General features: G+C 36.8%; 1 protein-coding gene across 5 annotated transcripts; it reads right to left on the bottom strand.

Annotated features, from left to right (window-relative positions):
• Window positions 1-368: 368 nt before the first annotated feature.
• LOC103977421 (DNA-directed RNA polymerase V subunit 1) lies at window positions 369-26,352 on the bottom strand. 5 transcript variants are annotated; one of them, XR_010485056.1, is made up of 21 exons: window positions 26,037-26,334; window positions 25,049-25,123; window positions 23,092-23,237; window positions 18,379-18,505; window positions 18,172-18,281; window positions 15,982-16,038; window positions 14,270-14,437; window positions 12,512-12,670; window positions 12,254-12,409; window positions 10,382-12,118; window positions 10,099-10,274; window positions 8,021-8,096; window positions 7,795-7,922; window positions 6,521-6,690; window positions 5,738-6,012; window positions 5,286-5,459; window positions 5,039-5,179; window positions 3,768-4,936; window positions 3,550-3,659; window positions 1,116-1,224; window positions 955-972 (listed from the first exon to the last, which is right to left on the bottom strand). XR_010485056.1 is itself a non-coding variant. In XM_009392914.3 (20 exons), the coding sequence occupies exons 3-20, from the start codon at window positions 23,173-23,175 to the stop codon at window positions 772-774; spliced, it is 5,217 nt and encodes a 1,738-aa protein (XP_009391189.2). In that variant the 5' UTR covers window positions 23,176-23,206; window positions 25,049-25,123; window positions 26,037-26,352; the 3' UTR covers window positions 369-771. The 5 variants fall into 5 exon arrangements, 3 of the variants coding, with proteins under 3 accessions (XP_009391189.2, XP_009391190.2, XP_064954478.1); XR_010485055.1 differs by having other exon boundaries at window positions 956-972; window positions 3,550-3,696; XM_009392914.3 differs by lacking the exon at window positions 3,550-3,659 and having other exon boundaries at window positions 369-972; window positions 23,092-23,206; window positions 26,037-26,352.
• Between the last annotated feature and the right edge of the window lie 1,278 nt (window positions 26,353-27,630).

Raw genomic sequence — 27,630 nt, 5'->3', positions numbered from 1 at the left:
ACCCGTGCCAGGTGCACCAGCTTGTGCGCAACAAAGCTTGATTCCATAAGTTGCATGTGGTGTCGGCGTACATGCAACTCGTGGATTGAATTCTCATCCATTCGGGTTGTGACAATATATACACGAGGTAGGGTCATGAAGAAGAGATGGTGCGTGTGGACTTGGTAGTGAGGGTGGACTAGCGAAGGCAAATTGATTGCTCGGAGTAACCAAGCCTATGACCGTAAGAGCCTACTGAGGCAATCCATGACATCGTGTAATCATGCACCAAAGGACGCTTAGATATCATGATATTACCTGATATCATGATATCTAAGCGTCCTTTGGTGTAGCTTGACATATATATATATAGTTTTCTTTTCAAGACATGTCCAAACATATCATTAATGACAAATCAAGTGGGCACCATATTCTTGACAACAGTATCAGAAATGTAAGTTTGCGTCGGTCATATATGGTGCCACGGATGTAACTATTTACATTGCATTCCGTGGAGTATGCAAACTTTCTACGTCTGAGGCCTTATCCCAGTCAAAACAATATGAAGACTAATTGCAACCCCATCATCCATGGATGTCATGATCCTGATCTCCTCTATCCATTCCCCAGATCATTGTCGGCGCCGACCAAGTGGCCATGCAATCAAAATTTTTTGCATGTGACAGTCATGCATGTCGAGTGATCCAAAGACAGCATTTCGATGGTGTAGTGTCAGGAAAAGAACCGGGGCTATATACAACTGTACGGCTCCCTCCAGAAATTTGACCACTACTACTGCTGCTGATTTTTATCATCGGCAGGCCCGGAACGACGCCTCTTAAAATACTTTTTACAAAAGGACTCCCCATGCTCTGAGAAAGTTTGCTTGACATAACCCTCCATGCATTTGAGATAGGAGAAGTCTGCACTTGTGCCATCCGATGATACCACATAAAAGCACCTCGAGTCTTGGAAGCTCATGTTCTTGTCAACCTGCCAGCAACAAAATAAATATCTTTATGTGACATTGCAACTAAATAAGATTAATTGAAGGGAAAAAAAAAAACCATGGTTTGGTCCATTGTCATGCAATGCCCTTGTCGCTTTATTGGGAACACATGACTAGTCCAGCTTACCATGATGTAGTCAACTTGATCAGACACCTTTGATTGCTTATCAGGGTGGTACTTGAAAACATTCTCCAAGATGAACTTTTGATCATCAGCAGAAAGTCGATTGCCATCACTGAAAGAATATATCATAACCAAGATATGTATACCATCAGAGCAAGCATGACGTTACAAATATCATACAATTTGTTCATTGATGAAGTAACATCTAAAGGATAGTTTTTCCATGACCAACTAATAATATGTATGTGAGAAAAGCAGGACATTTTAGGGAAAATTGTTCACCACCATGCAGGTTCACCCAAGTTCAACTGCTATTTTAGGCCCTATATTCAAACTCTCATGAATCAAATAGGAATATAAAAAAAACATATGTCAATTAGGTAAGAAATCATGTTCATGGTCTTTCCTACCCTTAATATAATAAATGAGGAAAAATAAACAATGTGTATAGAACTAATTATTGAGACCAGAATTTTTAAATTTAATCATAGCATAATCGTGCAAAATAATAGGCTCTCTATATAAAAATGTATGAGCTCATTGTCACTTTTATGATGACTATTTAAATAAAATGTGATAGCCATAAGCATTTATACATCATAGTATATAACATTGGATGGTTTCTACGATCATCAAAATAAGGTTGTGTAAAGCAATTCTAAGCAAGGTCATAAAACCCAATCCTGATGACATGAGAAGTAACAATCTCCAAATCAAGGCACTAACAGCAGCATCCAAAGTCCCTGGGTTAGGGCTCAGACGTCTAGATGATGTGAGATTAAACACCTCTGATCTGCATTAAGGTATGCATAACCAATAGGGAAGGTGGAAGCATTAGCCAATCTCTGATAGCCATTGATGAAACATCAAGGCCTGCTGATCCACCCAAGAGTTTATTAAATTTTCTTATCTACTAGCTTAAAGGTTTTGATACTGGATTTTGTGCAATTTGTTAAAGTTTAGTTTGGGCTTCATTTGGTTTAAAATCATTTGTAATGGGGCTCTTTACTATTTCTGTCACTGTAGTATGAACAATACCCACCACCATATGTACACTGCAGCAGATGAGACCAATAAATAATTTGAAGTCTTTAGAGATACATTTAATTGTTCTAGTTTAAACCTTGTTTAGAACACTTATGCTTCCTTTTCAGAAAAGCCCATCAGATAAGTTATTGATGACTTATTTAGACCTTATTTAGAGCAGTTGTCGGTGCTTTTCAAATGTCAATGCCAGGTAATTTATTGATGCCAGGTAAGTTACTGATGCTTTAATACATAACAGATGTAGTGTACCCTTTCATTAGCCAAGCCTATTGGAAAACAAGTTGAGGAACTTAGGTTGTGGCTGTTGAACCTATGTTTCCCTTCCCTTCTCCTGTTCACCTCTTTCTCAACTAATCTCTCTCATCACCATGTTTTTTTTTTTGCCTACCTATTTTAATCCAAACTCATAACAGCCAGAGAAATTACTGTAGAAAATTATCCAGGTTTTAATGAATCTATTTCTGTCGAACAACTAGTCGCTAATTTTAATCCCCAAATGCCAAAAATACTGACTTGATTGACATAACAAATTCTAGCACGCTTTGAGCATTATACAATCAGGTCTTTTTGGAACATGTCATCAACCAATAGAAGTATTGTTCCTGCATAGCAACTCTTTGGAAGTCAAAGTTGAAACCAAGGTTTGAGGTTCTAACCACACTGTTTAATACATAATGGTTTTTTTCAGGTACAATGATGGGGCAATCCCCTAGGAAAGTGAGCTTATTGCACTATGATTACTGATTGGTACCAAACTTTACTAGACGGTAAGCCTACCATGAGTACTGGTACTCATCACATCATTTTAACCCTTTTTTCCTTTTCTTCTTCTGTTGATACTGCTTATCTTGGGCAGCCGGTTATCCTTTCACTGCTTGTCCACATCACCTCCTCTATTCATCTGCATCGCCACCTCACCCCCACTACCTGTCCATGTCACCTCTATTCTACGTGTGTGTGTGTGTGTGTGTGCAAGCATGCATATGCTAAAAGTAGTCCGGTTGGTGCTGACCACTAATGAAACTTGGTACATTGTACCTCTCAAAAATGCTTACAACTATGGTAATGTTGTAAACACATAATAGTGAACAAAAATGCTTACAACTAATTTGTGACTTAATATCATCTTACTTTTCCTCTATCGCTAATCCTCGTGAACACATAATAGTGAAAATTCTTGTGAAATTTCCCTATTGTTCTCCAGTAAAATTATGCCAACAAAAGACTCTTCGTAAAGTCAGATAAGTGTTCCTCAGTCTCCTGCTAAGGCAATATTTTCATTTTGACATGTTCATCTAGATACTACCTAATGCATTGTTTACTGTCTGGAAAGTCATTATACAAGTTCCTCAGCACAACCTTATTGGCTAGTTGGATAATCAGAACTTACCTGAACATATCCTCTCCCAAGCTAAACCCCATTCAAGCGTCAGACTGCTAGACCTCACAATGGCTCACAAAGAAAGGTACTTCTAGGATTAAATTTTGAAGCACACAAGCCTGTGGATACCTCTAAAGTATCAATAACAACATTTGCCTGAAAAGAGGAAATTATATTTACCTTGCATATGCTATGAAAGAAGATAGATACAATAACATCTTGTTTACCTGGAATCATGCAGAATCCTCTTTATTGTCTGCATAACTGGCTCAACTTCAGCAAGAATCTTTTCCTCCTCAGCTGTAAGAGATTCTAGTCGTCGCCCTGAAGCCAAGGCCCTATTTGAATTCCAACCTTTTTGAGAAGCTGACTTTCCTGGAAATCTTGCAGAAAACGTCTTTTGGTTTTTCCTACCAGGAGGATTTGCAGAACCCCAACCACGAGAATTCCATGATTGATTTCTACCTTCGGAGGTGTTTGATGTGGAAGTGACATTTCCACACCACTGGCTGCCCAAGTCTTTGTTAGAGTCATTTCCATCCCACTGAATGTCCAAATTCTTGGAAGGATTGCCACTCCACTGGCTGTCTGAAACATTAGCATTTCTGGTTGAAGTGGAATCCCAAATATTTGTTACTGGTGATTCAGCACATCTCCAGCCATCTTGTGCAATATTTCTTTTAGTGTTATTAGCATTATCCTGACCCCAAGGTTTTCCGGAGCTCTGGCTGCTCCAAGTCCCTGGCGTTGAATACAATGAATCCTGATTATGTTTGCTTTTTGGGCTTGAAGCAGTTCTATTCCAAACTGGTGATCCTTCTTTCAAATCCACCTTGGTCTTGCTTGCCTCATTCCAACAATTCCTGTGAGACAATCTGTCCCAGGCAGTTGAGTTCCCATCTGCCTTCCATTTCCCCCATGCAACAGACTCATCTGCTGTACCAGAATGTTTCTGTGCATCCATATCTTCACCAGGTACAGTATCACCCGCCAGATTCTCAGATTCAACAGTCTTTTGTTTCACTTGGATGGAATCCCAACTAGACCAAACATTATGTTTGGTTGCTGGCGATTCACAGTTGTGCACATGAGTTGATTCTTTATCTCCCCATCCCTCCCAGTTACCTGACTTGACCGAAACTGGATCCACTTCCCAGCTAGACTCGCCAGATTTTCCATTTACCAGGCCAATCCTTTTCTGAAAGTTGTACTCAACATCATCACTATCATCAAAAGTCATACATCCATCGAGGTCAGGTGATAAACAAATTCCATTTTCTTCTGCCAGTTCATCAACATCTGCTAGATATCTGCCAGTTGCTCCTCCACTAGATGTCTCCCTTAATAACTCCAGAAAGTCATAGACTCCTTTTCCAATATCTTTGTTCATTGCCATCTGTAACAGAAGAAATAAGGTAAATTAACTCTCATTCATTATATGTACAAATATTTCAATAAAGTCATGGGTACATGGTATTGGGTGAATGGAAAATGGAACCTGTTTCTTATCCCAAAGAATCTGGAATGGTGCACCAGTCCCAATAGCCACATTTTTGCCCCATGAACAGGATGAAACCACACTGGCTAATGAATCAACCTGACACTTCTCAGCAGCTCTTTCAAAGCATTTCATTGGTGTCTGCAAGAAGAATAGAAACATTCTAATGTTATTATCAGACAAAATTAAAAAGCACACTTGATGAAAATGAACAAAGAAGAGCTTAAATATTCAGACATGCACTTACAAATAAAGTGGCTGCAGTAAATGGTACTTCAACTTTGAAAGAACGAAAGAGCGCCTTATAACCACCAGTGTTGAAACCGATAAGCTTTCCAGTGCAAGTCATGCTGTTTGCAACAAGCAGAAGGTGTTCCTTCATCACACCTTTAGAAACCATTTTGATTGATTTTGACAATCGCTGTAATAGCAGCCGTCGGAAGTTAAGGCACATCAACAAATCAAAAATTACAAATCATAGGGAAGGGACATAAATAATTGACAAATACACAAATGGAAGTGCAATCAGTAGAAATATGATAAAATAGTTCCCAAGGATGGATTAAGTCAAGTACAGACTCAAGCCAATGTAACTAGAACTGCTTCTGCAACTAGATACATCACATCTAGAAAGCCATAACTTTCTTTTCGTTCGTTTTGGAAACTAAATTATATCTAAAACAATAAATGCAGACACACCTGAACAGATTGGTCAAAAGCACAAGAAATGCCAAGAACCTCTTGAATTTGTTGGATACCATAAGGAATAGATCGTCCTGTATCTATAAGGTGCATCACAGGTAAGCAAGCATCTAAAACAGTTCGCCAGGCATCACCACTTTGCCGAACTGCGTCTTGTCCAAGAACAACTTCAAGGCCTAAGTCACCCTTTAGGGTTTTACATGAACTTCCAACCCAAGAAGTTGCATCAGGCCCAATCCAAACAATTTTCACCTCGTGAACTCTAGGATCACCTGTTGATACAAGAAATTAGAAACCGAACCAGAAACAAAACTTCTCAATGTATGTGCAAGACCAACACATGCAATCCTCTTTGTCATGCTTGCTTTCTGATGACAAAAACTGACTGGAAAAAAATAACACATTTCCCTCCAGGTTGAGTTCTACTGTAAGACTTTGCATCTAATGTTCTTAATGACTACACAAACAGAAGTCATTGTGTACAGATGGTTATGTGTGCATTTAATGTAAGTGAATACATTATTTATCATATAAACAGGTTGAGCTCTACTATAATACTATTATGTATAATGTAAGTGAATATATTTATCATTTATACACAATACATCTGATAGAGAAATATATTGATAATATGACAAATACCACAGCTTCTGGAGATTATTCATGGTGTGCCTGACTGGAAAGAGATTTGATGGAAATCAAAATACATAAAAGCAGCAAAAAATCAAAATTCCTTATGGTAGAATATGAAAAAACTATAAAGAACACTTTTTTGCACACCTTTAACAATTGTATCCAACAGAATTGGGCAGATGGTCTCAGACATCACATGTATTGCTCTTTCAAGAGATATGTTATTTTGGCTGGCATTAGCATCAGCATAAGAGAACTGCAAGCATGGGAGATGACACAAGTTCCCATCACTTGGCTGCTTGATGCTGCAACATTCGCTACATAGAAAAAAAATTTCCAAATGGCTCAAGGAGCTATAACATTATAGAACACAGTTAAGCATATAAACATTTGAAAAGTGTTAATCAGTTCTTTCTCTTTCCAGTCTATAATATCACCTTAATAATATTCGAATGAACTGTCATAAGTAAGAGAAATAGTGAAAGCTAAGTTATGCAAAGGAAAAATAGGGTGACAGCTACTTAGACATTGATATAGAGAATTAGCTCTCTAATTACACACTACTAAATATAAGAAGAGTTATATTCAAATCACTTGGCACTATATTTGTTGATGTAGAATGGCTGCATGGATGAAATCCAAAGTGATTCATGCTTGCTGTTTGTTTTAGAAATGGAAGCAAAGTTCGCTAGAAATTTGGTTTCCTCTGAAGAGTGCAATTATTTAAATTGTAACAAACTCAATCTAACCTTTGATTTTATTAACTACATGAGAGGCATTTTGTCTCTAGTGGGTATAAAATGACAGTAGTATTTAACAAATGCCAGTCCATATTTGGAATTGCACCATATAGAGCTTCATTGTTGATTGGACAAATTATGGGAGAAAATTTTAAATCCTTCATACAATTTGAAACTCTTACGACTTTCATATAGCGAGAAAAACAACAATGTTATTGTCCTCTGTTATTTAGCAACAACGGTGACAAATTCCTTTAAGATTGTCATCTGTACAACATAAAGCTAGTCAAATATCTGACAGGAGAAACAAGCCATTTAGTCTACTAATGAAAAGGTTCTCAGATGGGAGGTAATTGTCCAGTAGATGTCAACAAATTCATTATGTAGCTTATTTTGGCAGTAGATAGGGATAAAAGTAAAACAACGGTGATGCTATGCAATAGCATCGTAGAAATGTTGACACTGAGTCTGAAACTGATAGGAACAGACAGTACGAGGCTTCTATTGAAATGCTTTAGTTGTGTCATAATCAAAATGTAACCTTTATATTGGTAAACAAACTTCGAATAAGAGAGTATGGAACAAATGGCAAAACAAATTTTAGAAATTAAAATGCTGATTGGTATAAACTTAAACACAAATCTAAAGCTCAACAAACCATTAAACAAGAGAACATCTTACCAAGTAGACAGAAAAATTCTCCTAAAGAAATGTGAAAGCTGTCCTTTCTTCTTTCCATAGCTAAAAATAACAGCTTGACATTTGTGAAGAATATCATCAGGATTTATGTTCAACAACTTCAATTGCATCTATCAAACAAAATGATACCGATGTTCTCAAAAAGCCAGCTTTTACCAATATTGCTCAAACAGAATAGAAGCAGATTGAAAATATAGCTTTACCAAACCTTGTCAAGATGGATATGACCAACAAGTCCTGATGTTGTCACTGAACTGTCACACACACCTATTTGTTTCTGATATCTGAAAGTAACAAGAGAGAGTGAAATTAATAGTTAAAAACAGACAAACACACGTTTCTGTCATAAGAAGACTGAAAATGTGACCATAAACTATGAGAAAATTACAGATAGATGATTCATTACAGTGAGAACTATAGTTCAACACATTCTACTGACAATTAATCAAAGAAAGTGATAATGTCACACAATGCTACGTATAAACAAAAACCATCTAACACTATCTCTAAAAGGGATCATACAGGACAAAATTAAGGGAAACAGAAAAGCAAACCTGAAACACTTTTCTTGTAAGATGTGTAGGTTTTTTGTTCAAAAATAAGTAATTCCAATGAAAAAAATGAAAAAGCTCCCATGCCCAAAAAATGTTTATGTCCACACCATGGGGAAAGGAAAAATATATCTCATTTTATAAGTGGGAATTTCAAACTGCAATTATATCTAAAAGAAAAAAGGTATATTTGACATTTTTGAATGCTACACGATCCAAACACAAAATAAGAGGAAGACGTAAAAAAAAAAGAACAAATTTGCAACATATACTTCAGTTAGAGAACTCAACATAATTCTTGTGAATTTCACTGAATAGGCTATGATATTTTTGCATAGTCCAGTTTTAAATATTCTTCTAGCAAATTTTGATATAAAAATAACCAGTCAGGAGAATCACACAGTAATGTTCTTTAATTGATGAAAGAACATGACAGACCAAGCTTGTTCATCTAGTGACATCCAAAATAATACTATAGAAAAACCACTAAATTTTTTTAAATAAACCTTAAGTTGCCTGTTTAATCAGGAACCTCAAGTAAGCATAATATTTTTTTAGACTATTAATTTGCAGAACATGTAACCTATGTAAAAGAGATATATGCATCATGAATGTGGCTTGTAGTACAAAATGTTAAATGCTCAACAGATACAAAGAGTAGTTTTGTAAAGGAGAAACCTACATCCAACAAAGACACATGATCTAGGCTCAAGCATGTAGAGATTGGAACTTTTAGTTACAAAGATTGCAAAGTATATTCCTTCTTAAGACACCAACCAGCATGGCAAAAGACTTATCAATGCATATGCAGGTTCAGATGATAAAAGGCTAAACCCGCTTAACTGGATAATCTGATTAAGGCTAAAGGTGGAACATTATCCAATTAGAACCCAGCTGAATTTTTACGCTTATAGAGTTTCATGCAATGTGTAAATATAGTTCTTTGAAGTTGCACAAGAAAAGGCCAACATGCTTGTTAGGTTGTTAACCTAAGATCATGTTTGTGCCTACAAACATACCTAGTTCCATCCTTTACCTTGCCGTGTTAATGATGTTGCCATCTCATCCCATGAAAGGGTTAAACCAGGGCTTAAAATTTGTTATGTCAATAATGTTGATGATAACCATTATTTTCTTTAGGAAACTTGTTATGTGAGGCATATCAGGTAAAATTTCACAATTTTTATTTCTATTTTTAATTTCATTATGAGAACTTTATTCCACTATTCTCTTTATGAAACTTGTATGAGACAGATTGGGTTAATTTTCACTAACAGCACCTGCCATTAGAACATAGAATTTGATGTGATGGAGGATATTCCAATTCTACAATGAAGACCTAATGGAAGCTGCTTATCCAGAGATACGTTAGGAGATAACGGAACTCTCATAAATAGAGAAAAAAATAGATATATAAAGAAAAATGCTTTTGTTAGACAAATAAAATATTTTAATCAAAGTAGATCAAGGTTCAAGTGATAGAAATGGCATCCAAGGCATATGTAGATCAACCATCCCCAAACCTTATAATACTGAAAGTGGTTACTCAATGCCAAAGAGAGAAAACGTAAATGATAAATCTCACTTTCCAATGAAACATAATACTGAAAAATGGAAAGCCGATAATCTGATATATATTGAAGTGATGACCACATGACAACTTAGAGAAGAAACAAATCAATCTTGGTCAATACCAAAAATCTATACTACAGATATGCACATACAGAATACCTACTCAATTAAGAACTCATGAGCACAGTCCTTCAAAGTGACTCTTTTTAAGCAGTTCAAAACTGCGAATGCTGCATTTTCCTTGCAAAATCTTTTCTGGCAGCAGCAATCATTCAAGTACAAAATCACTCGGCGGTCAGAAACATCATTTTTGTAACTGACCTTACAAAGAAGAATTTCCTGCAAGATACACATGTCTATTAAACACAAATCATGTTTCTCTTGGACCTATGCAAGTCCAACCAAAATGAAAATTAATTTGCCAAGTAGAAACATAGAAGACTCACTTTCATGAGTTCCCATGATGAATTGTTACTTTGAGATGAATCAAGAACTGCCTTATATGCAAGGTTTGATATTGCAGTTGCAGCCAACACACCTACAGGATCACCAGCGGGAGGAGTATTTACGGAATTAACTCCTTCATCATCCACATACTCAAGCTGCACAAGTGAACCAGTACACACATTTCTGACACTTCCATCATAGCAGATAACAACATCTCGAAGAATTGCCATCAAATTTTTAAACAAAGTTCCAGGTTCTGTGAGTCCTCTAGACGAACGAACTATCACTTCTCTGGATGATATCGCATGGACTAACATTTCATATGGATTTAGACCATGAAAAAAAGAGTTCTTCACCAGTCCATATGCTTCTGATGGATGATCAACTTCACCAGCGGAATGCTTGCTTACAAAGTTTAAAAAGCAGTCATCAACCAAAGCCCTTGAGTAATATTTTCCTTGATCAAAAAGTTGAAGACCTAAAAATCCAAGCTGTTCAACCACTTTAACCATTGATGAATCACTTTTTGAGTCGATTAAGTTACCCAGTGCAGAAGAATTCAGGATAAATTTCACTATTGGATCCTTCATGCTTCTAAGATGGTTCTGAACTTGCAATTCCGCACGTTCATCACGTCTTGATCTCAATTGATTGAGTATGCATGAATTTTTCTGGATGCTTCCTTGAATTTCACTAACAACAGCCTTTGATAAAATAAAATCTTTCAAACAAATACTAAAGCCTTCCATAAACAGCATCTCCATTAGTAAAGGCTGTATATAGTTGAAGAAATTAAGAACCTCCATTGGGCCCTTCATGCGGTAAATATGAGTCATGATATCTGTCAGCAAAGACTGCACTACATCTTGATCAGTGTCTAACTCCAAAATTTCACTCTCACGTATAAAATATCGTTCGCCAGAACAGTCCAAAAAAGCAGGGAACACATTCTGGAGAACTTGAAGAATTGTCCAACAAGGACCACATTTAGTAGCCTTGACTATTGCAGGTGGTGGTAGCATTGATGAGACATACATCCCCAATTGTTGTGCTACTTCCTTCTTTATGAAACCAGATTTGAATATAAGCTTCAAGGCCAATGAAGCATCCTGAACAAGCTGCAAGTTCAAGCTCCCAGAATGGGAACTAAGCAGCTGTTTTTCCACACTAAATAATTCTAGAACCTCAGCTTTCGCAGATAGGGATTGTGGATAGAAAATATGAACACAGTCACCATCAAAATCTGCTCCAAGTGGAGCACATATAAGAGGATTGATCTTAACAGTATGATCATCATGAATATAAACATAGAATGCTTGTAATGAGTGCTTATGAGTACTAGGGGGCCTGTTAATAAAAACTATATCCCCATCTAAAATTTGACGATTTATAACCTGGCCAATTTTAAGATTTGTATGCCCCTTTGACCCTACAGAAATGGCATAAGTGGAGGAACCATCTTTGTATGTAATACACAAACGGCTATCAACTACATTCTGCAAACGAGTTATATTATGCTCAGTCACACGTTCTTCAAATGTAATTCTCTTTGCTATTTCTGATGGTAACCCCACTACATTAATTCCAATATAAGGGTCTCCACTAATAACAGAACGAGAGGAAAACCCAGAACCCTTTCTGATAAATAAAGTTCTAATCTTATCAAGCCACTGCTTTGTCAAATACTCATTAGTTTCATTGCCAAATGCAAATCTTCTTGTGATGTCACGAGGTGCCTGTTAGGTAAGAAGTAAATTGATTTGAATTAAACATCAAAACAAAACAAAATTCATTAATTCAATATAGCCTGACGAAACCACAATACAAACTTTGAACAGCAAAGCTGTCCTGCTTCTATTATGTAAATGTACCTTTGTGGTACCTCTGAGATTCATATACAGTGCAATTGATGATTGCAGATCATTTGTCTCAACTTCATAAGATTCAAAACTTGGAGAACCAGACCTTGACCTTTTGATCAGCTCAATCTTGCCAAGAATTTTCTTAAGAAGGGACTTTGAAATATCCTACAAATCAGAAGGAAAAGAAATATTAATAGCAGTTCTACAAGCAGACTCATTCAGAGTACAATTGTCAGATAAATAGGTGTTCATCATTAAAATACTTACGGAGGACATGACACATTTCCCATCTGAAATTTCTGGCACACACAAGCAATTCGGAGGAACAGGTAGCCGTTCCATAATGAACCCGTTCTGAAGGAAGTATCCCTTCCCAGCCAACTTTTTTTGGGTTTCTTCTGGAAGCTTCTCCAAAATTTTAAGAGCCTAAAAGACATAGTTACATAATGAGCATTTCCCCATCATACTACAGGAAAAAATTATTAGACCGCAACCCTACCACAAGACATTTTTACATTCATATATCACATAAAGTCCTCCATTCTTTAGTTTATCAAATGTATTTAATTCTTCCTTGTTTATGCTGAAAACCAATCACGTTTGGATCTTACAAATTCACCAGGCTCTAAATGAACCGATCCAACCCTGGTTCTTGGTTCTCTTAGGATCATTAAATCCACAACAAAACAGACTGTAATAAAAACAAGAGAACACCTTGGAATGATAATATCCAATCTGGTTGTTCAAATTTTAATTTGTTCAATTGTGTCTTATAAGTAGTCGAAAAAAAATCAAATTGTTAACACTAATTAATGTGATAATGTATGTGAGGCATCAAAAGGATCTAATTTTATCATTTATCATATAGAAAATGAATATCACTATAGTTTTAAGGATATAGTAAAATTTTAGTAACCAAAAATATCTATAGAAATTAGGAAAAATATCATATTTTATTGACTTATCTAAAAAACTAGGTTAAAAATTTATAAAATTAGTTTCTTGACTATATTAGAGTATAGATTAAGCAAGGTGATTTACATCTATTTTCACGAAAAGTGAATCCTATATTTCGTTTATTTTTATCATACATGATGTTATCTTATTCTCCATCATCTAAATATCAGTTTGATTTAAACCAAGGATTGAAATATCGTACCGTACCAGAGTTTCAATATTCGCTCGGTATGGTACAATACGGTATACCGAGCGATATACCATTCGATATATATATATATATATATATATATATATGATTCAACAACGTTGCCTCTCTCCTCTCCCCAAGGGGGCAACGTCGTAGAAAAACGAGGCAACGTTGCCTCAACGACGCCGCCTCTATATATATATATATATATATATATATATATATATATATATATATGAGTAAAAAAATCTTATATATTTTTATATATATATAAATAAAAAAGAATTTTTCGGCAACGTTGCCTTTTCGCGTTGGGGAGAAAGAGGCGACGTCGCATATTTATATAATATATATATATATATATTATATATAATACCGTTCGGTAGCGAGCGATCCGTGTACCGGTTTGCTGACGGACCGGTACGTACCGCTCGATACGGGCTGTATTATTCGAAATTGTAAACCTTGATTTAAACTACCTACTGTTTTTACAAAATTTGAAATGTTCAAATTTCTAAAATACTAGAAAAAACATATGCTCCAGAATACAATTCACAATCTGATTGAACCTCGTACCAATGTGATTTACATAATGTCTTGATCATAACAACATCGTCAATAACCACAGGAAAAAATTGGAACAACTTGGCCAGTAAAGATATTTTATGTGGCATATAAATATCTGCACTCACACAGCCAAACACATGCACACACAGACTTTAACACTACAGACCTTTTTCTATCAACCAGTTTTGGTCCGAACTCCTCCAAGTAATGGGCTAGGTAAAAGATCCTCAGAAGTAAAATAAAAAACCTAGATAGAGGCACTCATAAAGCAATTAAGCAATTTCACATGGAAAGATATGAAAGTCTGTGACCTCGGAGGGCAGCAATGGGCGACGGAATGTTCCAGCATAATGATAACCAAATCTATCTAAGAAACTCCAGAAGCCATCTTGTAATCTCGATCTAGATGATACTCTTAATTCCAAGCAAGTAGCACCATCTGCTGTCTTCACTTCTTTAATAGATATAGAAGGAAGATCCTGCAATAAGTATCATCCATCTGATCAGGAATATCTATTTACACTGATATGCAAATACTCATTAAATCAACAATAACATGGTGCTGTACAGAACAAATGACAATAATTACTGCAAGTTACTACCTAAAGTTTCATGAGCAGCTAATGCAACAATGATAAGAAACAATATATGTTCCACTAAATTACAAAAGATAAAAAAAAAAAAACAAAGCACTAGTGTTATGTTAAGCCCCACAATGCCATCTCTTCATAAAACAGCTTCCATTTAGGAATAACTAGAATGTCCCAAATCCATGCTTAGCATGTGAATGATTCGCTGAAGAACATTAGCTTTTCAAAAACTAGTCTACATATTCAACTGGTCTGTCATGATTGTAAATATGTAAAAGTGCATATGCAGGTTGAGAATTGTATATGCACGTTGTCTGGAAATAAAAGCATCTTATAAACATAAGCTACAAACTAGAGTATGGATAGGAAACAAAACAACTTAAATTCCAGAGGCAGTCAATTATCCTTGTGTTTTCTCATTACAAATTACTGTAAGATGTTCCATAAGCAGACATTTGCATTTTCAGTGGAATTCATACCAGAAAGTAAAATTAACATCATTTACTGAAAATATGAAGTGGAGAAGAAAAAAGTAAACAAGTTTAGCATAGGCTAAAAATAAGAACAAAATTTTACTTGCAACCAATTATCAGTAAACTCCGGAAGGAAATCCATGAAAGCAGAAACATTGCACCAACTGAATTAACATGATTTTTGTATTAACACACATCCAAGAGTCAGTTTTAATCTGCAATATCTTTCTAACCAAACAAATATAATAAATAAGATGAACGCCATTAACGAGGACATCACGGCCAACCTTCCAGAAATAAACTCTGGTACAGATCCTCTATGACAACAAATTAACTCTTAACTCACTTAAGAATGAACATAATTTTTAGATTATTTCCATGTTGATCCACTTTCAATAAAAGGTTAAAGAAATATATACCATTTCTTCCAGCAGATCTCCAAAACATCATAATCAATGGTATATAAAATTTTTGTAGAAAACAGAAGTAGAGAACACTATTTCTTGGAAGAGGGTGGTTCTCTTTCTTGTTTGATGTGGAAGCTACTAGAAACAACCATACCAGCAATCATAATCTCCTTTTTTTCCTTTTGCTATCCATAAATAGATAAAAACAATATCCCATTTATCATTAACTGTCTTCTGCAGCATGTTGCTTAAGAGCTAGATTATAGGTATGGATACTGACATTTTCCTTATCTTACTATTATAATTGGAGTGCAGGAACCTGACCCTGAGGTTTTCTATACACAGAAATGAATACTTTATATTTAGAGTAACAAACCAGAGTTGAAGATACAACAGCACACAAGATTTATATAAATCCAAGAGAAAGACTACTAAGATGCATTTAACCAAAATTTTAAATTCGACTATAACTGAAAAATTAAGTTTTGCATCAATTTTAAAAAGATTGAAAATTTATGACAAACAAATTACCAGGAAGAGAGTTAGATATTACCAGACAATAGAGACATGGCATGCTTGAGATTTTCCCCTTGCCCACACTGTATTTAACCTGATAAATTGTGGCAGTGTAGAGAAAACTGGAATCAAAAGGAATTCCAGAGATGATGTTTAATCCAGAAAATAATGGGAGATATTCACATAATCATGTTTGTGTCAATAAAATAAGACAATAAACTCAAGCCATCGACATTTAATATCATCATCTGAGGATCATATATCTTGACACTCTTTTGCCAAATAAATACTCTACATGAAACTCTCCATACCAAGAAACAGAATCAATACTTGCAGGAAGCAAATGCATGAACACCTACCAGTGTGAGTCATAAGGACGTCATCCATAAACAGATTTAACCCATGTGATGAGGTCATGTTGTTGCAAGTGTCAGTTCTTAATTCTCCCACTTTCTTAAAATAAAATGCAGCTAACAGCTTTCTGAAATGTCATAAAGAAGATCTATGCTCAATGGAGCTTGTTAAGGTGAAGCTAACCTTGTGTAGTTGGTGAAAATTCTACTTTGAAAGTAAACAAAATAATAATAATAAATTGATGACAAGATGTGAGTGGCTCATGTCATTATCCAACCTGGTGGCAGAACAAACACATCAACTTGATGAGTGTTTAATCCTAAGTTAATAGTAGTAGACCCCATCTATCCCCAATTCTCCTCTCAGTTCCAATGAAGGACTAAGCTCATGTGCCATAATCTCTCCACTTTAATGCTCGACTCCCTCGTCAAAGTCCAATACAAACTCATAGCCCAAAATTATGCCTAGCTGGTGTTTGGTGTGGTACAATCTCCCCACTTAAGGCTTGATGCCTTAGTCAAAATCCAAGACACAACTCATAAACTAGAACCACGCTAAGTCAGTGGGTTGTAAGTTGTAACACCTAATCCATTGATGGCTCCATGCCATGATATGCCTCCAACCCCATCCACGGATAGCTCTTTCCTAGTTAGACCTCATATACCAATCGTCATAACCCATCTTGATGATAGAACTGCAACATTAATTTGATGAGACTAAACTAGTAGTCCAAAATGGTTACGGACATAATAATAGACCAATAGCTGGTGGTTGATGTGTTACAATCTCCCCACTTAAGGCTTGATGCCCTAGTCAAAATCCAAGACACAACTCATAAACTAGAATTGGGCTTAGTCGGTGAGTTGTAATGCCCAATCCAATGATGACTCCATGCCATGATATGCCTCCAACCCCAACCACGATAGTTCTTTCCTAGTTGAACCTCATATACCAATTGTCACAACCCATCCTAATGATAGAACTGCAACATTAATTTGATGAGATTAAACTACTAATATAAAATGGTTAAGGCCATAATAATAGACCAACTCAATTCTCTTCTCACTTCTAATGTGAGACTAAACTATGGTGCCAAAGTCTCCTCCACATAACGCATGGCTTCATCATCAAAGCCCAAGGCCCAACTAGTAGCTCAAAATTATGCCCAATCAGTGGCATTGGATGTTGCATGAGGCTTCCGCCAATGTAGACATCTAGGAAAGAACTACTAAACAAGGTATGCAATTTTGAATAATACCGCCCGGTATGGGCGGTACGTACCGGTCCGTCAGCTTACCGGTACACGGACCGCCCGTTACCGGGCGGAACGAAAAATAATATATATATATATATATACCGAACGGTATACCGCTCGGCATACAGTTTCGTACCGTACCGAGCGAACGTCAAAACTCCAGTATGATACAAAATTGCATACCTTGCTACTAACCCTTGCACACAGGAAGGTTTATGTGGTTTAAACTTTAAACCATAATCACCCCAAGAGAAACAAGCATCATTGCCATGATCCCAAAACTTGCCCTGTAGTTCAAAAGAAGACATGCTACATTAAAATTCATTGGTCTTGAGTGATTCCTAACAAAACTATCTAGAATGTGACTAACAACAATTTTTGCTCTAATATATAGCTTACAACAATTAGCAATTGGCACCCCCTGCTTGGTAGAACCAATAAAGAAGAGCCATCAAAAAGTGTTTCCAAGAAATGTACTACTACTATCATACATTGAGAATCAAAATGACATAAAACTAGTAATTTAAATAATACACACTGCACAGGTGCAGATACTACATCGCATACAGAAAGTTAACACTAAACACAAAATAAAAGCATCCATGATTGTTTGGGTACCTTCTTCATCCTCAAGCACTTTAGACATACCAAACTTAAAAGATCTCTCAATTCACTGACATGAGAAGGATGATATACAGGTATTGGCAACTCAATGTAACCAAAATGACCTAGACAAAGAAAAAGACTGTCATTGGAAAATGGTACCAAAAAACATGTTGTGATAGCAAGTTTTATCTACAAATTAAATGATATACACATGCATACCTTCACAATTTCCAATTTCAGCTGTCCCACAGGTTTCACATCCACCAGATTCCAATGGCAAGCCAAGAAAAGGATTTGCTAACTGGGATGGGTGTGAAATGGGACAATCACTTATGGAGTATGTCCTCTGTCATGCAAATATGATATCATGTTATAGAATATTCACTATGGCAATATTGGGAAATCAACAGGTGCAATCAATTATGCAAATTATAGTTTTGTTAAATATGCAATAGCATAAAAGCAATTAAACATAAGTTGTATCCGTCTAGATACCATTAGGTGAACAATAAATGATACTATCGTTCTGCATCAGAAAGTCAATAAAAGTTACAGAAGAGAGGATTATTCAGGTAATCAATAAAAATGAAAGGAAGCTTTTTTTTTTTTTTTGAAAGAAAGTTTGTTAAGAAAGTAGTGCTGAACCTTTATTTTATTTCCAAAGTTTCCTGAATATAGCATGTCAGTGTCTACCCAACTAAAACCATTGGGTTTTGCATCTGTGTGCTAAAGAGTGACTACACAACTCTCAGTGAGCAAACAATAAAAAAATCCTTAAAGGGATAAGATGAACATTTTAGACATCATTCTTTATGCTAATGTCAACAAAAATGCAAAGTAATGTTGTTCTTAAATTTGTTCATGGTTATTACCCTTTGACTAGTATAGAAGCTGAAATTGATTTCAGTGATAGAATCAGATAAAATTAGCCTTATTTATGCTGTTGAACTCGAGCAGCAAACATCATGAAGTTGGTCCTATTCATACATGTAGCTGTTAGAAGCAAGTGCAGGCATAGGACTAAAAACACTCTCATTACTAATGCCTTAAGAATTAAAAAATAAAGGAATATTTTCAGAAAGCTGACATGAGAAGGCTTTAAGCTTATTCAAAATGACACAAGTGATAAAAAGCGACACTTCTGGAGGTCCACATGAGGTATGAAGAACAATGGCCAACCCGAATACCCATAGATTAGTGATAAACAAGAATTCTAGTTCAATCAACATGCTATTAATTCAATCTATTTATTTGTTTTTTTCTTTGGAACAGATTTAGTATTTTAGATGGGATATTTGTTAATTTTATAAGTTGTTACATAGTGACATCTCCCATGTTTCTAGCTTTATTTCCTAGATTGCTCAAGGATAAAAAAAGGGAAGCTGGTGAAGAAAAAGATGGAAGAAATCAAATTTTGGTTTGATTGAGAATTCCATATATACAAGGAAGTTTCATGATTTTACGAGTACAAAGATCTCATAGAATACCATCAATAAGCTATATTATCAAAAAGGAAGATTACTTATCAAGTTAAATATGAAACTTTCTCTTTTATAAAAAATGAAAAATAATTTATTGGTTTATCTTGATGTAATTGTATTTTTTATTATTTCTGTAACTTTATTTCCTTCTTGTTCTTTGGGCCTATAAAATAGGGAAAGGAATTGTTATGGGACATTAATTACTGAATAAATGAATGAGTTTTTTTTCCCCATGACGTGTAAGTGATGTAAGGCCACAAACTCTTTCCTCACAAGTTCAAAGGACTTCAAGTGGGTCCAAGAGCATTTTTTGTTTCCTATATTCCCCATGTAGTCTATCATCTAAATTTCACGAGCTAATTACATATTACCCCCTGTAATTAGATACCCTTAGCATCTCGATCCCTACACTTTAAAAAGTTACATTGATAGCCTTATAGTTACGAAAGTGAAACATCTAAGTCCATTTACCCTAACACCATTGATTTTACCAACAAAAACACGAAAACAAATGGTAAAAACATAATTTTAACATTTTCGTTGGTAGTGCCAGACGACGATGCTGTTGGGGGCCATGGGTGGCTATTGTGGATAAGAAGAACGATGACGAGAATGCGGCTCAGCAACTGCATCAACGATGTACTTAACGTTGAATTCCAGGACCTACATTTTTCTACCGTCGTTGGATACGTCCGTCGGGAGCTCAACAACCGCTTGCCCTCTAGCCTTCCAGAACTTCCCTTCCCGATTGATGACAATCACAATGAATAGAACTCCTCCGATGAGCCCCCCATCTCTCATTTTTCATGCTCATGCTACAACTAACACGGCAGCAACAGGAGCTCCGGTGACCCCACCTTCGGATCGAGCAATCACTCCCCTACTACCGCGTTAGTTTCGACATGGGCATGAAAAAGGAGAGATGGGAGGCTCCTTATAGGAGTTCTATTTGCCACGATTGTCGTCAACCGGAAAGGGAAGCTCTGGAAGGCTAGCAAGTGAGCGGCTGTCGAGCTCCCAACGGACGTGTCCGACGGTAGTAGAAAAATGTGGATCCCATAATTCGATGCTGAGTACACCATCATACCTGTTGTCGACGTAGTTGCCGAGCAGTCTTCACCTCTCACTGCCGCTCTCCTCATCCACAACAACCACTCACAACCCCCAATGACGACAACCGCCACCACTAATTGAAACGTTACAATTATTTTTTTGTTCTTTGTTTTAATATTTTCGTTGATAAAACTGACGACGTTATGGTAAATGAACCTAGATGCTTCACTTTTGTAATATAAGGATGTCAATGTAACTTTTTAAAATGTAGGGACTGAGATGCTAAAAGTAGCTAATTACAAGGGGATAATATGTAATTAGCCCAAATTTCACCATTGGGCAAAATTCCTCAACCCCAAATTATTGAGAACCTAGAATTATTGAAGCATCGAAGCCTTGCATATCAACTTCACAATCAGTCAAGTGAATCAAGGAGGATCATTGTCTTTCTTTGCATAAAAAACCATATGCATTTGAATTTTCACTACTTGTTCTTGCATTGTCCAAATTGAGAATATGTTCATCCTCTATTTTGTATTTTTTTATTTTCACCAACTCTCTTTCCAAACCAATAAAATCACTAGGCACTTAGGCGCTAGCATAGGCATCCAAGCAAGATGAGGCAAGGCCTAAGCATTCAACAAGTGGTACAGGCGAACACCACTTAGGCATGGCCCAAGCATGTGCTTGAGCCTATACACCGAGCAAATGCACGCCTAAGACAAACCCAATATAAGTCAAACTAGTATGTTGATTATGATTCGATTAAACCAAATCAATGTGTTGCTAAATCTAATTTGAGTCAACTTATGATCCATTGATTCTAGCTCGATCCAGATCAACATATCTTCCGACACCCCTCCTGCACGTGCGTAAATGAGACCCTCCTCCTTGGAAAATCTAACCAAAGAAAGACGACATCTTCCTCCGATGAAAAGCTTTTATGCAATCTTTGTAATCTCTCTCCTTCCCCTCCCTCCTCCTCAATAGCCAAGCCTCCTCAAGTGTCGATTACCCCCTCTCCCTCCACCACAGTCGCCTCCATGATAGCTCTCAATATCCCCCCCATCTTCCACCATCGTTGTCGTTGTCTCCTCCTCCTCGACAACCCCCTCTCATTCCTCCTCATTCGCCTCTGTTGCCTCTTCCTTTTCCCCGATAGCCCCCTCTCCTTCTTCTTCCTCCTCCTCCGCCTCCTTCCTCATAGCCCCCTCTCCTTCCTCTACCACCTTGATAGCTCCCCTAACTCCTCCCACTTCCCCTATCCTCCTTTTTTGATAGCTCCTTACTTGTCCCAACCGACATCAACCACACCCTCTTGCTAGCTCCTTGCTTCCCTCCCAACAGATAATCCTGTTTTGTTTTGTGACTTTTATCGTTTTTGTTATTAGATTTGGGAAAGATAATTTGGTCCTTTAAATGAACACAATTTGATGTTTGATTTTTATTTTAGAGATCATATTTATCAATAATGATATATTTTTAATAAAAGAATAATATTTGAGAGAACCTCGGGCGTTTTGGAACCTTAGTGCCTTTTAGCGCCTAACGCCTTTGAGTACATTATTTCAAACCCCTAAGCCAATCACCCTTTCAATACATCAACAATAAGTAAAATTTGATATAAGATAACCAGCAAAAAGAAGATTGATGTAGCTTGTTATGAATGCTCATTTCTAAAGTACTATAATTGGCATCGAGGAGACCTACTGAGGTCATTCTAGAAAAAATGCCAAATTGTTTGTATTAATTATATATAATCCCCGTATAACATGATTCCACAGGCCATCTAACTGTGTATCTCTTGCAGCAATTATACATCTCCCACATGATATTATAGTTTGAGCTTCAATAAATTTATAGACATGTAGGAGTTAGGACAATCAGTTTCTTGCCAGAACAATCTGAAGAATGATAAATTGCATAATTAACTATCACACTTCTCAAGAAGCATGCTTCTTCAGAGTTTCTAGTGTAAAAATTCTCTTATATGTTTTTTATTTGATCCATATTGTACACATGTTTTGCCTCCATTTTCCTCGTATTCATCTGAGTGTTGCCTACATTATATTCTAAATTCTTTGGTTTGATGGTGAAGACTTCAGGATGGAAGTTCTGTCATGAATATCTACTGAATCCAAGTAGATATCAGAAGTTTACAGAGTATAATGCAAAATGAACAGAACTAATAATCGGTCTAAGGTCCAAAAACATTGTATAATATTAAGAGGAGGACCAATATGCAATGCAAAGTAAAGAAAGAGCAGAAATGGCAGAAGAACACATTAATCTAAATACAAGTCAACCAATAGAAGCTTACAAAGAAAAGAAAACACTAGATCTAGAAAAACATTTGATGAAATGAGAGACTAATTTGAGAAAACACACAAATACTTACAATTTCCTCAGCAGTTGCTATGCTAAATTTGATGCTACGAATAGATCCATCTAAGACAAGTGGAGAGGAAACTTGATCTTCCATGTCACCAAGTATTTTTCTCTATGCCTTAAAGCTGACTCATAAGTAAAAGAAGATATTATAACCTGACAAATAAAAAGTGAAAATTTCATTTAAGTACTATAATATGAACTAGACCGAGCACTAGCATGGAATGAAGCCTTAGACTTTAGGTTTTACAAATATCTTGACTGTAAGTACAAAACATGAAATGACAACACATGTAGTTCTCCATAAGAATCAAGAAATCAACCCCGCAACAAATGGAAAGAAGATCCTTAATCTTACAATTTGCAGGAACGTAGTGTAAAAACCTCGATATAACAAAGCAACACCTGCTGTTGAACCACCCTAACACTCAAGCTACCAATGTTGGCATAATCTTCAAGCAATCACAGGACAATCATCAAGATCATGCATAAAGTCATTCGGGAGATCATGAAAATCTAACTAAAAAGAATCACATTTTCATGAGATTTCCATGTGTTACAATTAACCTTAAACAGATGAATAAAAGGGCAAGGTGTTAACTTTTCCTTTCACCAATCATAAAGTATGAGACAATGAGAAAAGAATCTGCATCAGCTTCTTAGTGCAGATGAAATATCAATTTGATAGTTGAAAACTTGACATTAAAGCAACAAACGAATAGTGTATGACAACGTTTCTAAAAAGCACTCAAGCGCCCACAAGGTGTTAACGTTTCCTTTCATCAATCATAAAGTATGAGACAATGAAATAAGAATCTGCATCAGCTTCTTAATGCAGATGATATATCAATTTGATAGTTGAAAACTTGGCATTAAAGCAACAAAGGAATAGTGTATGACAATGTTTCTAAAAAGCACTCAAGTGCCCACCTAGCGAGGCCCGAGCATCTCGCAAAACCTCTAGGCAAGGCGTTTCAATGAAGCGCCACTCGAGCGCTCACTTGAGCCTAGGTGCCTGGCAAGTGCTCGGGTAAAGTTGGGTTGGCACTCAAGCCTGGTTTGATTGACCAAGCAAGTTGGTTCAATCAAACCAACTAATGTACCATAACACAAAACATAAAACTCGCGGATGCTTCTTATATTGCAAAATGGTACAGATTCTATCTTTGTTGATCGATTTCCAAAATGGCATATTTTATTTCTTGCAAAAAGACCACGGATGCTTCTTATATTGCTAACCTTTATTTCAATAAAGTGGTCAAACTTCATGGAATTCCTAAATCTATCACATTAGATAGAGATACTAAATTTTTTAATCATTTTTGGAGAAGTTTATGAAAGAAATTTGGCACCAAACTATTATATAGTGGTGCTTATCATCCTTAAATAGAAGGCCAAGCTTAGGTTGTTAATAGAACCTTGGGTAGTCTGCTACGATGTTTTGCTGCAAAAATACCTAAACAATGAGATCTCATGCTACCTTGAGCTAAATTTGCTTATAACTCTATGATTAATCATTCTATGGGCAAGAGTCAATTTGAGATTATTTATGGTCACATTTCACCTCATTCTCTAGATCTCGCTGAAGTACCTAAATCACCTTTATCAAGTTGAAAGAGAGAGGATTTTGCAATTACCATAACAAAAACACATGAAGAAGTAAAGAAGAAGCTTGAGGCTAGCAACCAAGTTTACAAAAAAAAAAGGCCAACAAGCATCGTCGTGTGATGATCTTTGAAGAAGGAGATCTTATTTAGGTCTTTTTGAAAAAAGAACGTTTTCCGATAGAAACTTACAATAAACTCAAAGAGAAGGAAAATGGCCCCTATTGAATTCTCAAGAGAATTAACGACAATGCTTACAAAATTGAACTTCCTCCTAACGCTCACACTCACTCCACATTTAACATTCAGGATATATCAATTTACCATGATAATAATGACGACAACTCATGGACGAGTTCTCACCTGGGGAGAATGATGTAATGCATGATGAGCATTGAATTCTCCCAAGTTCCAAGACAATAAATTTCAAGCTCAACCCTATCAAATTTCAAAAAAATAATTAGTATCTTGAGATAATTATGAAAATTCAAAACCACCAAAGTATAATGCACCATGAATTTAATATAATATGTATTGCAATTTGTGGTTGACTTTTAGTATATTGTGACTCATTAATTAGGTGATTGAAGGATTCAAATTTATAAGGGATTATAAAAGGGGAAGGAAGGAAGGAAGGTTGGTGGGGTATTCTTTTTTTTTTTTTTAAACCTTATCAAATTTCTATATTTTGAGCTATTAGCTCTTAAGTATCTCTTGAAATAAAGAGAGTTCTCTTTGTCCTACCATATCTCACTTCATTTTTCACCCTCTCATCTCTTCCTTTTTGTTTCACATCACAAAGGCATTGTGAGTTTGAGGCAGAAGGAGAGGAGAGAACAGGAGAGGGGAAGAGAGGAAAGGAAAGAAAAGGAGCGGGAAGGAGATGAGCAAACAGAAGAGGGCGGAAAGTTGAGGAGTGAGGAGGAGATGTGCTAACGGGAGAGGGAGGAGAGAGGAAAACCAGGGAAGAGGAGAGAGGAGCGGTAGACGGGCTAGGGCGGCGGCAGCTGGTAGGGCACGACAGCACGGGGTCAGGCACTCGAATAGTATGCACACAAAAATCTTGGATTACGAAACAATGGTTCGCCCTAATATCATCGGAGCGAAAACGAAGCCCGGAAAAGGCAAGAGAACAGCTACCGATGCATTTGCCGTAATGAAGTCCCATCATAAGAAAAGTACACGCGCTATTTAGGAGAGAAGGGCATCGACATTCATCGGAAGCGGGGGCAAAGGCGTGCAAGAGAGGAGCCGTCGAAAGAAGAAGAGAACCCAACAAGGACGTCGGCGGAGAAGCGAGGGGAAGACTGAAGGGAGAACGAATGATAGAGAGAGACAGAGAGATTATGACCTCGCCAATGGGGTGAAGATCGCCGACGCCGTTCTTTTCCCTCTTTCTTCTCCTCGCACCCGGTCGAAGAGATCTTGAAGTGAGGCGACAGCAAGACACGAAACCCTACTCCTCCACGTCCTTCCTCTTGCTCTCTCCGCTCTGTGCGGAGGAAGAAGAAATGCGAAGACGAAATGAGGGCTGCTCTTCACACTCAATTTAAAGGCCTCGCTACAGTCTGCGGGAGAGAGTCGAGCAGAGAGGCGACAAACCGGTGACCATTTTAAGAACCGCATCACGTCACCGCCATGGAGAGAGGGCGGGGTGGGAAAGGAACAAAATGATAGAGAAAGGCCAAATTATATATATTCATATTTATATATATATAGAGAGAGAGAGAGAGAGAGAGTTTTTGTATTTAACGCTTAAAATTTCTAATATTGAAGGGAGGATATATGTGAAGGGATAAGTACGCCCTTTCGTGACCGGCATTGAGTATTGTAAAGCGAACATAAGAAAAGGACGAGTGAAGGTATCACCGGCGGTGACGCCACTTCTCCGGAGTGCAAACGTAAGATAGATAAAGAGGAAACTGGAATTAAATAGTAAGGTGCGACGTAAAATTCCTAAGATGCCCCTTCCAGTTGCGCTTCTTCGGACCCCAATTCGGTGTGCGGACCAATGCACAACACGTGGTGAAGATTCGAATTCCGGTGTGAATCATTAAGGGTTTTGGTGCGGGTAATGAGATGGGATCTTGTGAGAGGCGCTGCAGCGGATCCGCAGTCGGCTCGAGCGTTTGGGGATTTGCTGCTGCCAAACAACCTGGTCCGGTCGAGCCAGAAGTGATCCGGGTCAAGACCAGATCGAATGTTGCAGGCCAATTACACCTAGTAAGCTAACACGAATAGAAGCAAGTAAGATTGATCTGCCTCGGATTTGACCTTCTGTGAGGAGAAAAGCATATCCATATCACTTAAGAGTTAGAATAGTTGCTGACAGTATGAGATATGTATAAAAATAATGGATTAAGTACATGAGATTCTCCCATAGTTGAAGACAAGCTTTTGGAAAAAGTCTCGGCAAATATTCGGGAGCTTGACGTGATGCCTTAACAAACAAATAAATAAGATTCAAATCAGAACAAAAAAATATTTCAAGCATAATCTTTAAAATCTATACACACTCCTTTCCTCCTACTTGAGCATATCTTAGAATATTAATTTGATTATAGGAGGGAGGGACGGTATTGAGAATAACATCATACACTCCCATCTCTTAGCTTTAAGTCACCACACCGAACTAATCATTCAATTCAAAAGTGATTTTTATTATCCTAACCCTTCTCAACTCAAGTATGTGTGTACCAAGTTGGACCTTATCAAACATTGCCCGAAGAGCAGAAGTCAAAGGCTATTAAGAAATGGAATATTTAGCTGAAAGTGTACATCTCTGCTTACTTCCATGTGAGACACAACAAATTCCCATCTCTTTTATTTGGTGGCAAGCCGACAGAGGAACTTGTCAGGTGAAGCATCAGTCCCCAAAAAGCCTTTTCTTCCACCACATGGAAATATTTATTTATGAGCCATGTTTGCTATTTACATTACAAAAT

Source organism: Musa acuminata, chromosome BXJ2-3 (assembly GCF_036884655.1).
Source record: "Musa acuminata AAA Group cultivar baxijiao chromosome BXJ2-3, Cavendish_Baxijiao_AAA, whole genome shotgun sequence".
Taxonomy (NCBI): Eukaryota; Viridiplantae; Streptophyta; class Magnoliopsida; order Zingiberales; family Musaceae; genus Musa; species Musa acuminata.
The sequence above is the reverse complement of the archived record's forward strand: the minus strand, read 5'-3'. Positions and strand labels throughout refer to the sequence as shown.

Excerpts from the sequence above, each read along its gene's own strand:
- LOC103977421 (XM_009392914.3), bottom strand. The coding sequence starts at position 23,175 with ATGGAAGATCAAGTTTCCTCTCCACTTGTCTTAGATGGATCTATTCGT. Across the intron at positions 5,460-5,737 it reads CTTTTGACCAATCTGTTCAG|CGATTGTCAAAATCAATCAA; the intron begins GTGTGTCTGCAT and ends CTGCTATTACAG. Across the intron at positions 5,180-5,285 it reads TTACTGCAGCCACTTTATTT|ACACCAATGAAATGCTTTGA; the intron begins GTAAGTGCATGT and ends TTCTTCTTGCAG.